A 10,423-nucleotide genomic window follows, 5' to 3' on the forward strand; every position below is an offset into this window, starting at 1 on the left:
GACTCAATAAATCCGAGTTACTCGCGTTTCTCCAAACTGAGTGCACCGAGTCGTCTGAAACATCAGCACGTGATTATGAAGAGTAAGGAAAAACGCGATGCTCGTGAAATTTTATTAAAAAAAAAAAGAGAAACTTATTATTTATCCTAGACTAGAACCAAGAAGACATTTTTTTTGTGAAAAATGAAATCTCACGGGCATCGCGTTCTTGCTTAGGGCTTCTATCATCACGTGCTGATGTTTCAAATGATTCGGTGCAATTTGGAGAAAAGTTTTATAAATATTTTCACGCTTTGTGTATATAGAATGTCCCTTTCATATCACCTTAATGGCTCGATGGAGGCAAATGGCGGGTTTTCAATGCGCAAGCTCAACTTTCTAAAAGGTTCACATACATAACATCATGTACACCTGTAGTTTCCCAGTTTAGTATTCGAATGCCGACTCGTGCCTCTGTAAAAACACGACGAGGTGCATTCTGTGCGTATTCGGGGTTGGATATGTTACCTTTGTAAACAGATCGGTTGCGGGTGGTCGATAATATTCGTTCGCAAACGCTTACATGCCCACATGGCAATCCCTTAAGGACGTCCAGAGAGTGTTCCGTACACATATTTCGCTAATATATGACATATCCAGTCTTGATACTAAAGATAAGCTGGCGTAAAATCCACCAATGATGCGCCACACAATCCCTAGAAGAAAAAAAATCAGTCATATCTACCGATGTACCATTACTGCAGAAAAAAAAAAATAGAAAATTTAATTCATCGAACAAATTTTTTTAAATTGAATCCTTTCGTTAATTCCAGGAAATAATCTCACGAACGAATTAAACGCTTTGGATAAATGCCCCAGATTACTTTAACATTCGACGTGACTGCCACAATATCTTAAGCAATGAAGCAAAAGTTATTCACCAAAGAATTATTTCACGGCAATCGAGTATTCCGTACCACCGAATAATCATGAATAATTCTGTTATATATCGTCAATCTATACTTTGAATAACTTTCGTTCACATTATTTCAGTGTTATGTGACTATGACACAGCGTGCTTGACTTAATTTTTAGCTTCTTAAACCCAGAAAAAACTAAAATGGCGGAAGCTGGAGAGGGTAGCCATTCATCGCGAAATGTTTGAAACAATCCAAGACAGTCGGTGGCATCAAAGAGAGACTTTTTACGACGATCGGCTGCGGTCGATCCAATCGGCTAGACGAATTTGCAAACTCACGCCCTTGAACCCTTTCCCGAAGAGTCCTGTAAGGACTCTCTGCATTCTACAGGTCGGTCCTTCAGAGTCGGCATTGTTGTACCGCACTTTTCGGTCAGGACAAACAGGGCCTCGGGTTTGTCCAGTAATTGCTCAGACACCGAGCGAGTGTTTACTGTGTCATCGAGGCTCACACCTTGCCAGAAGTTCCCTCGGATCTTCCTTAAGACTTTCGGTCTTCTTCTTCTCCCGAAGGAAGACCTTGTCCTCGAGCTCGTCTCCAAAAAACATGGCGCCCGAGAATATATTTCCTTGAATGTCTAAGCGCTCAAAAATTCCTGCGTACCTGCAAATCGGCTTAACGGAAGATACCTCATTTAGCAAACAGTATTTATAAGGGATAAATAATTCTCGGCATATTAATCATCGTTATATCTCGAGATAAGTGAAAATGGTATTGTCAGGGTCTAAGCAGAAATCAATTAGAAGTTAAATGTAAAGCACCTTTAGATTAAGCTTCCCAATGAACCCGAGGCAGTGGAGCACACGTTTAGAAGTACCCTGAGAAAAAAAAGAAAATTGATTGAACCAAAGTATACCTAACGTATAAAAAGAGCTCTGTGAGTAATTAATATATAATTTTCACGCCTACATTATATATCCACTACATTCACGTGTACAATATGAGCGTTCCACAATTTTGTGCTTATTGGGTTAAATCTTGATGTAAAATATTTTAATCTTGCAGCCAGCATCCATGGAACGTCGGGTGAAGGAGCCTGAAAAATGCATTTCTTAATGACGAGTGGAAGTGGAAGAAGAGTTAGTTGAACGATAACCGTCTCCAGGCGGATTAGCTAAATGCGCCTTCTGGTGTCGCGGTCTTCCATTAGCATAAGTTCTAAACCAAAAATCGGCCTTGTCAGGTGAGGGAAGCCTTTTTGCGGCGCGTATTGGCATCGTCTTCTCCAAGGAAAGACGGGGCCGTCTTTCAAAGCGGCGCAGAGCAAAACGAGTGCAAGGGAAGACCGGCCGAAGGCGATTTCACTCGGCCGCAAGAGTGGGCGAATAAATTCCCAAGTTTAAGGGTCTGCGATCGCCGTGAATGCACGTGGCCAGCTCGCTTTATGAATTCTCGAGTTCTTTGGCCTCTCCTTCACGTAGGTTTCGTACGGCGTGTTAATTAATGGCCAGAGACTTGGAAGGAATCGTCTTAAACTTTGCCCTCTGCGCCCGGGCGATTCAATTCTGATAAAAAACGAGACAAGCCTAAACCCGTGCCTCGGAACAATTAATTAGCTTCTCCAGTTTGGGACTTTTTGGCAATTCCATTGCGAGAGGAATTTATACTTTTACTGTGAAGTATTTTACAAGAAATTTCCGGAGTTCTGGATCGCGCCGATTGAGAGCCATTTAAGAGCATTGCCGAAGAGGGTGGCGCCATCTGTAGGTGCTAGGGAGTAATTATATACATAAATTGTAACACGGTAACTTGCTAAGAAATAATAGCAGAGACGAGTTCTGTGATAACATCCTTTAGTACGCTCTGATCTACTGCATCTTCTAAAGTATAGTAAGCCATTTATAACACATTTATAATTCGATTCCTTATATTTTTTTCATTTATACAAATTGTTTAGGTAGACCACCCAAAACAATGATGCACCGTTTGTTCAAGCAGTTATCTATTCTGCATCATGAACGTAATTTAAAACATGACATTGTGTTGTATTTCTAGATACCTGCTTCACTTGCACCTTAAAGTAGATTAAATACATCGCATCGCTTGATCTTCCGGTTCCACAATACACACTGATCGTTACGTCGATGCTAGAGATGTATTCAATGGATGTTAAAAACAGTCTTTGCCATTCGCTAACTTACAAACTTAATTAACCCGTTGCTTCTACTTGTTCCGCCTCCATTTCCTCGTCGGACTCTTCCATTCTCATTTCTTGCTCCGTTTCTTCTTCGAGCTTCTTGCGCTCCTTAAGACCAGCAGCAGGTGACCGAATGAGCGATAAGTTGCGTTGCACCTCCTTAATGTCCCTTTCTTGTTCAATTTCACGTCCTTTACGTAACCGCTGCATAATATGTGCATTTTGCCTTCTCTGTTTAATGGACTCTATTCGCTTCATCGCCTCTATTGTCTTTGCCCATAATTCTCGGTTATATTTAACTGGGATATTTCTTCTCTTTTCGAAATCGAATGATGGGTCTACTGCCAATTCCTTGCCGACCGTTTTCCTGTATGCCTTAGTCCATTTTACCTTCCTCGGGTTCTTCTTCTTCTTGAACGCTGCATGGCATTTAGAGCGACAGAATTTGAAAATCTGAAAATCAATAGGTGTCAATAAATATACAGGATTACCTGTATTCCTTAATTACATCTGTAAAGTAAAGCATTTTTCTGTAAATGCTGTAGCATTGCAATTCCAAATATTTTATTTTCAACAATTGGTTTCCTAACCTCATAACTGACACAAGCACGTGCTTAATAAATCGCGGTTGATCAAGTTAACCTATGATTCATTATATTATTTACCTTGCAATCATTTCTAACAAATTGTATGCCGTGCCCAGGGTAAATCCTAGACGAACAGAAATAACAGTTCTCGATACGCATATTCTCTAAATTCCGTCAAAATATGAACCATGTATCCATGAAGCCATCGAAGTGGGAAGAGGGGCGGCAGACATGATGCGCAGTACTGAAAATTAGTTCCTTTGCGCAGCAGGCGCGTCAATTTTGAGTGCATAAGAGCCGCAACATAGGAGTAAAACATTAAAAATGGACTTAATTTAATCAGGTTTGACTAGACTCTACATAAAATATAATACGTATTTTCGGTATATGAAGATCTAAAAAAATTTTATTAGAAACCATACAGTTTGGGATAAAAATACGTACGAGGCGCGAGATCCATCACACTTACATGTTTAAGCAGTGAAATTTTATTAATTTTACGCAGTAAACGATCGCGTGAAGTGTATTATTGTGTAAAAGCCAAATACAGACGATTCCTCCAGGAAACTAATGTCGATCGCCGTTTCCCAAGTGAAACCAAATCTCTAGAGCCTAGTCTGCGAATGTCTTTAAAGTTTACGCTCTCAAAACCGTCATCAATCCCAGCTCTTTACCCTCAAGTCAGAGTCAAGAATAGTCCAATTGGGTGAGTGTTTCTCATTGGATAACCAATTAAAGTCATCGATGCAATTCCAGTTGTTCACCTTTGGATCGAGCCCAGCTAGGTTGAAGTGACTCGATTGATCCTCGTATGTCCAATTGTAGGGCGCTACGCGTATTTCCGTACAGTCTTCTATAATTGCTCTGCTCGTGACATGTAGATAAACGGTACAGTCGGTCGACGAGTGCAGTCTAAGCTGCTGACACGCAAAAGCAAAGGTGCATTCGATGCAATCATGAGCGAATACCGATGACGTCACTGGACCGACCAGGACGGTGCACTGTTTCAGATTAACCATATGAAGAGTACTCGGAGTGCCATATATCCGAACCGTACATCGCAACAAGTCGGACAGCAATACATCGTTCTTATTCACGTTTTCCGCATCTAAGACCAACTGTTCGTCCACTTTACCTAATAGCATACACGCACTGTCGCCATACTTGCTAGATAATTTATTATTTTGTTTGGTCGTGCCATTTGGAATTCCTTCTGTTAGCTTTAGGTCTTTCAGCCCATCGGTCACATCGAGTGACTTTTCCGTAGGCTTCTTGACCGCTCTACGATTTTTGAAGCCAAACTTCTTCTTAGGCAGAAGTTTGAGTTCCAGGTCGGCAGCTTCATTTTCCAAGACCTGCAAGTTCTCTTGTGCCCTCCTGATATCGTAAACCTTGAGAAACATTTTAGACTGAGATAGGTAGCTTTTCAATAAATGTATCTCCTTGTTGATCTTGTCGAAGATGCCAGACAAAGCAGACGTAGGTGCAGTGGGAGCATCGTCTAGTAGATCCCGTATTTTCTGGCATGATGAATAGAAGGTTTCTTTGAAATAACTAGCTTGTTCGGACTCGACCGCTAGTTGTTGCCTTTCCTCTCTTCGTCTTTCTATCACATTCTTGCGTTCCCGATCCCTCTTATTAATACGATCTGGTAGGCTTCCCTCGATGAGAGTGGTAGGATCCATATCCTTAGTCAAATGCTATTTACAGAGTACTGTGTTTCAGAAATTTCCAAATCGATTTTGCCTTCGGCAAAAGGGAAATCTATATCAGCAAATTGAACCCTCCTTCCATTCACTGGGATTGAGCGCTCGTGCTGATCTGATTCGACACAAGGTTCGTAGTGGAGATAAAACTGTAATTAAAAATCATAAATATATTTCTCTTCAGGTACTTTGCGGAAAAACTTAAATACAGGGTATTTACTTAATTAGTTTACACAATTTGAATCACTCCTAAATGTGTATTAACTGTTTAACCACTTAAATCCAGCTTTGTCAATAAGATATAACCACAGTACCTGTCAATTTTAGACATACCAAGACATCGTTACCATGGATATTATAAAAGTGACAATCAGGAATATAAAGGGGTTCAGATATTCAATACTAATAATTTACTATCTCTAATTACATCGATTCCATCGTAATCAGAATTAAGAATACAGGAATTGTTTTAATAATTAATAGTTTTTAAAGTGAACCCAAATCTGAAGTGATTACATAGACACTATTGAAAAATAAATTCTTTTTAAAAGCAATGACAACTGTCTTGGAGCCTTACAGAGGACAAGGAGTAATAATTCTACGTACGCCATGAAGTAGCTGGAATCATTTGGAGCTCTCCTTTTTCTGCTGCCATGCCATGAGATCCATTGCTCTCATCTCGTCACCCGGCTCAAGTAGTTCTCCGATGGAATAATAACCATTCAAGATGCTTGGATAGTTCTCATGCATATACAGCCTAAAATCTGACAACATAATTACATTAACAATCTTTAAACTCCATTCTTTGATTTAATTCTAAGTATTAAATGTACCGAAGTAATGCAAGAAATATATATATCGAAGCACAATTACAACAAGATTCTATGAATTATACCGCAGATTTTGCCAATTATCTGTGTATATAAACTAAGGGCAATGCAATTCAAGCAAATAGGCAGAAGACATGCCTTGCTCCGTAAGTGCGGAACCCTTGGCCCGCTAAGTTACATCATGTGAGGAAATATACATGTAAAAAAGCTGTTAAAAAAAAACCGAGTTCCAAGTTCGGATCGTCTTTGACACATGAAAAGTGTCTCATTAAAACGCGTCGCCGGCAGAAGTCGGCAATCGATCGCGATGCGGACGTCGCCGTGTACGTCATCCAAGATTTCCTTCAAGGATGACTAGCGACTGACGAGATAACCTAAAACACCCTGAAACCGTTTAAATAACCACAAGCGACAAGTCTCACACCAGGCGGAACGAAATAGCAAAAGTAACCTCTGAATTCCTTCAACGGAGGTAAAAGTACAAACGTCCTTAACTTGGAACCTAACCTAATAATCATGAAAACTGCGAGCACCAGGAGGTACACCAGGTCGGGGAAAATTTGAAAAAACCCGGAGCAGACTCCGAAACCGAATAAGGAATCCTCATGAAGTGAGAAATAACCTAAAAAGTCTCGAGGCAGGGCCGAATAGCAGAAAGCGATTGATGTAGGAGCAATTCATGGAAATTAAAGGGACAAAACGGAGCATAAAAGGCCTCCTACCTTGAGAGGTGTTTATGCGGCGCCAGAGGGCATAGGAGCCCAGAAACAATGCGATCTCCACGGTGACGAAGAACTTCAAACCTGACTTCAGGAACTTAAACTTCGTCGGCCTTCTTTGTATCATACTAGAAGGCAGCGCGGTGTCCCGATATGGAAATCATCGATACCGCCGCACGGGCGAGGACGAAATCTCAACGGCGGCTGAGAAGGCTTCGACGAGAAAAGGAGCGCTGCAGGAGGGTGGAGGACAGAGGAGGTGGCGGAAACAGGACGACCCGCAACCGGCTCACCCACGTCGAGATCGCTGCAGGGCGACAAAAAACGGTGAAAGCTAACGTACGAAATCAGAGGGCAGCACACGGTGCGATCGCGCGACCCTGCACGTGAGCAATCTCCCAACTCATCTCTGGCTCGGTTAATGCGATTTTGTTAGTCTATGCACAGCTAGATCTTCCCGTGTATTCCACTGTATTCAGACGTGTTCAGACGTGGATCTTCTAAGAGAGGTAGTTTGAGACGTGGACGGATCCACGCTGCTTTAAATAAGCTTAAAAGCTTTAGGCAAAAGGGCTCGAATTCGTGGTTGATTACAGTGGACATCTATTCCAGATAAAGGAACAGATAAAAAGGCGTCCAGATACAGATAGAAATCCGCACTGTTCCTACCGCTGCGATTCAATTCAGAGAATACTGAAATTCAGCTGCTGCCGGTTGTTGAAAGCTGATTGTTAGGTGTGACCGATTGCATCAGGTATGTCTACTCTACCAAAAGTCGTTTTTTTAAATTACTGTTAACAAGTAATTGAATTAATTAACTTGCACCTTCAAAGTACTCATTTTTATCATGTCGGTTTAAACATACCTGAAACGATGCATTGTTATTCAATAATTTGCTGAAAGTAGTATGCATGCTTGTATATATAGCAATTGTTTGTTTTTAGGTTCAAAGATGCCTGAAAAGGATCTGTCAAAATTGTCCCTTGGTAAGACATTGTAAGATTATTGTCATTGCCATTTGTGTATGTAACGTAACATTTTTTATTTACTTTAGAGGAAATATATACCTCAGAAAAGAACGGGAGTGATGAAAACGGTAGTGGAACCGAAGCTAAACCATTTAAGACTATTTTGCAAGCAATGCGCCATGCTGGTAAAGAGCCGTTTCCTGTAATTTATCAGGATTCGGCAGAGGAAGGAAAAAAGTACGAACCCGCTTCTAAGTCTCAGTTGAAGAAAATTCAAAAAATTTGGGTTAGAGAACAATACAAGAGTGAAGAAAAGCAAAAGAAATTATTGGAGGATGAAGAGAAAAGATTGAAGAATTTAGAAGAGGCAAAATCCATAGTCATTGAAGAAGACAAAACACTTTCTTCAGCAACTAGAATTAAGATAAACGAGAGCCTGCCCTACAGAAACCAGCGAGTTAAATTATTTGGATGGGTACACAGGTTGAGACGTCAAGGTCTGAAATTAAACTCATTTGTCTTATAAGATTGTTAATGTATGATACCTTGTTTAATAAGAATGTTATTATTATAGGCAAAGCTTTAATGTTCATTACATTAAGAGATGGAACTGGTTTCCTGCAGTGCATTTTAAACGAGAGATTGTGTCAAACTTATGAAGCTCTTATTTTGTCTACTGAAGCTACCGTTGAATTGTTCGGAACATTGAAAACTGTCCCTGAAGGAAAAACTGTACGTATCACATGAACAAATTGAATTTTGATGGCAACGATGACTGTTAGAGCAAAGTTACATCAGGTTTATGAAACGTATGAATTTTAGAATTGTTTTATTAACCTAGAAATGCATTTTAGGCTCCTGGTGGACATGAATTGTGCGTAGATTATTGGAGAATTATTGGACCATCTCCTCCTGGCGGTGCGGACAGTATTTTAAACGAAGAAGCTCATCCTGATGTTCAACTAGATAACAGGCACATTATGATTCGAGGAGAAAATGTAGGTCTTATGTTATCCTCAAAAACACATACACGGTTATGGTACATAATTTAAAGGGTTTGTTTCTAATTTTAGACATCTCGTATATTGATTATGAGATCAGTGTTAACACAAGCATTCAGAGATCATTATAAAGAGAGAGGTTACTGTGAAGTTACTCCTCCGACACTGGTGCAGACCCAAGTGGAGGGTGGATCTACTCTCTTTAAACTCGACTACTTTGGGTAATTATTTTAAGAGTAAAAGAATATAGCAGAATGTTAAATTGTTCATTTGAACATTTCGACTCATGTTTTCAGAGAAGAGGCATTTTTGACTCAAAGTTCTCAATTATACTTGGAAACTTGCCTTCCAGCAATGGGCGATGTATATTGCATAGCTCAGTCCTACAGGGCGGAACAATCTAGAACAAGGAGACACTTAGCAGAGTAAATTTAACACAATTTTTCTTAATAATTAAGTATTTGTAGCAGTAAATCAAATTAACATTTATTGATGTCAGGTATACTCATGTTGAGGCAGAATGTCCCTTCATTAGTTTTGACGAACTACTCGATCGTCTCGAAGATCTGATCTGCGACGTAGTTGATCGTGTTCTGAAATCATCACTGGGTCATCTAGTCAAGGAATTGAACCCCGAATTTAAAATTCCTACAAGGCCTTTCAAGAGAATGAACTACAGTGACGCAATAGAGTATTTAAAAGCCAACAATATAACGAAGGAGGATGGAAGCTTTTATGAATTTGGAGAGGTGCGAATGAAAAAACGCGACAATTTTGCAATATCCATGAGCATAGCAGATTATCCGTTAATAGAGCAACTTATTTTAGGACATTCCTGAAATGCCTGAGAGAAAAATGACAGATCAGATAAACGAGCCAATAATGCTTTGCCGATTCCCAGCTGAGATAAAGTCGTTTTACATGCAACGTTGTCCAGAGGATAAACGCTTGACCGAATCAGTGGATGTACTTTTGCCAAATGTTGGAGAGATCGTTGGAGGGTCGATGCGTATCTGGCATCACGATGAAATGCTGGAAGCTTATAAGAATGCAGGCATCGATTCTACGCCTTACTATTGGTACACCGATCAGGTACGGATGGAGTGGAATGCTATTGTTTTAGTAATATATAAAGGAGTACATAACATTTATAAATAAATGTACTATACATTTTAGCGAAAGTATGGTTCCTGCCCACACGGAGGATATGGTCTGGGATTAGAGAGATTTTTGTGCTGGCTTCTGAACAGATATCACATCCGTGAAGTTTGCCTCTATCCACGTTTTCTAGAGCGATGTCGTCCGTAAAGTAAAACTAAACTCTGTTACTTATACTTCAAAGTACTACCGCGCTACAATTTTCAGTGACACTTTCTTCGATATTACCAATATAATTATTGCTATCACGTGCATTGAAAATAATCGTAGTAAAACCACTATGTCACGTTTAGAGTTGTGCACGATGCTTTCGTCAGGGGATTAAATAAAGACTGTGAAATAGGTTCGATTGAATTCT

The 10,423-nt window shown here is 40.1% G+C and overlaps 4 protein-coding genes across 5 annotated transcripts; 1 reads left to right on the forward strand and 3 right to left on the reverse strand.

Annotated features, from left to right (window-relative positions):
• Positions 1–2,808: 2,808 nt before the first annotated feature.
• LOC105700465 (probable ribosome biogenesis protein RLP24) lies at positions 2,809–3,898 on the reverse strand. Its single transcript, XM_012426302.1, has 2 exons — positions 3,762–3,898; positions 2,809–3,549 (listed from the first exon to the last, which is right to left on the reverse strand). Exons 1-2 carry the CDS (start codon positions 3,840–3,842, stop codon positions 3,109–3,111), a joined length of 522 nt encoding a protein of 173 aa, XP_012281725.1. The 5' UTR covers positions 3,843–3,898; the 3' UTR covers positions 2,809–3,108.
• Positions 3,899–4,060: 162 nt separating this feature from the next.
• Positions 4,061–5,388, reverse strand: LOC105700547 (tubulin-specific chaperone C). Its single transcript, XM_012426482.2, has one exon. The coding sequence runs from the start codon at positions 5,366–5,368 to the stop codon at positions 4,340–4,342; it is 1,029 nt and encodes a 342-aa protein (XP_012281905.1). The 5' UTR covers positions 5,369–5,388; the 3' UTR covers positions 4,061–4,339.
• Positions 5,389–5,399: 11 nt separating this feature from the next.
• On the reverse strand, positions 5,400–7,215 carry LOC105700548. The gene is made up of 3 exons (XM_012426483.2): positions 6,942–7,215; positions 5,996–6,153; positions 5,400–5,538 (listed from the first exon to the last, which is right to left on the reverse strand). Exons 1-2 carry the CDS (start codon positions 7,063–7,065, stop codon positions 6,014–6,016), a joined length of 264 nt encoding a protein of 87 aa, XP_012281906.1. The 5' UTR covers positions 7,066–7,215; the 3' UTR covers positions 5,400–5,538; positions 5,996–6,013.
• A 137-nt stretch (positions 7,216–7,352) lies between these two features.
• On the forward strand, positions 7,353–10,414 carry LOC105700546 (asparagine--tRNA ligase, cytoplasmic). 2 transcript variants are annotated; one of them, XM_012426480.2, is made up of 11 exons: positions 7,353–7,447; positions 7,535–7,692; positions 7,883–7,924; positions 7,993–8,403; positions 8,481–8,638; positions 8,761–8,904; positions 8,980–9,128; positions 9,204–9,332; positions 9,407–9,656; positions 9,736–9,999; positions 10,084–10,414. In XM_012426480.2, exons 3-11 carry the CDS (start codon positions 7,891–7,893, stop codon positions 10,213–10,215), a joined length of 1,671 nt encoding a protein of 556 aa, XP_012281903.1. In that variant the 5' UTR covers positions 7,353–7,447; positions 7,535–7,692; positions 7,883–7,890; the 3' UTR covers positions 10,216–10,414. The 2 variants fall into 2 exon arrangements, with proteins under 2 accessions (XP_012281903.1, XP_012281904.1); XM_012426481.2 differs by having other exon boundaries at positions 7,364–7,447; positions 7,551–7,692.
• Positions 10,415–10,423: the final 9 nt, after the last annotated feature.

This window comes from Orussus abietinus, unplaced genomic scaffold (assembly GCF_000612105.2).
Source record: "Orussus abietinus isolate OABI.00-Male unplaced genomic scaffold, Oabi_2.0 scaffold2, whole genome shotgun sequence".
In the NCBI taxonomy this organism is placed as follows: Eukaryota; Metazoa; Arthropoda; class Insecta; order Hymenoptera; family Orussidae; genus Orussus; species Orussus abietinus.

Coding starts and splice junctions, on each gene's coding strand:
- LOC105700547 (XM_012426482.2), bottom strand. CDS start 5,368: ATGGATCCTACCACTCTCATCGAGGGAAGCCTACCAGATCGTATTAAT.
- LOC105700546 (XM_012426480.2), top strand. CDS start 7,891: ATGCCTGAAAAGGATCTGTCAAAATTGTCCCTTG. Junction 7,925..7,992: donor TCTGTCAAAATTGTCCCTTG/GTAAGACATTGT, acceptor TATTTACTTTAG/AGGAAATATATACCTCAGAA. Junction 9,333..9,406: donor ACAAGGAGACACTTAGCAGA/GTAAATTTAACA, acceptor TATTGATGTCAG/GTATACTCATGTTGAGGCAG.
- LOC105700548 (XM_012426483.2), bottom strand. CDS start 7,065: ATGATACAAAGAAGGCCGACGAAGTTTAAGTTCCTGAAGTCAGGTTTG. Junction 6,154..6,941: donor CCGCATAAACACCTCTCAAG/GTAGGAGGCCTT, acceptor TTATGTTGTCAG/ATTTTAGGCTGTATATGCAT.
- LOC105700465 (XM_012426302.1), bottom strand. CDS start 3,842: ATGCGTATCGAGAACTGTTATTTCTGTTCGTCTAGGATTTACCCTGGG. Junction 3,550..3,761: donor TTGTTAGAAATGATTGCAAG/GTAAATAATATA, acceptor ATTGATTTTCAG/ATTTTCAAATTCTGTCGCTC.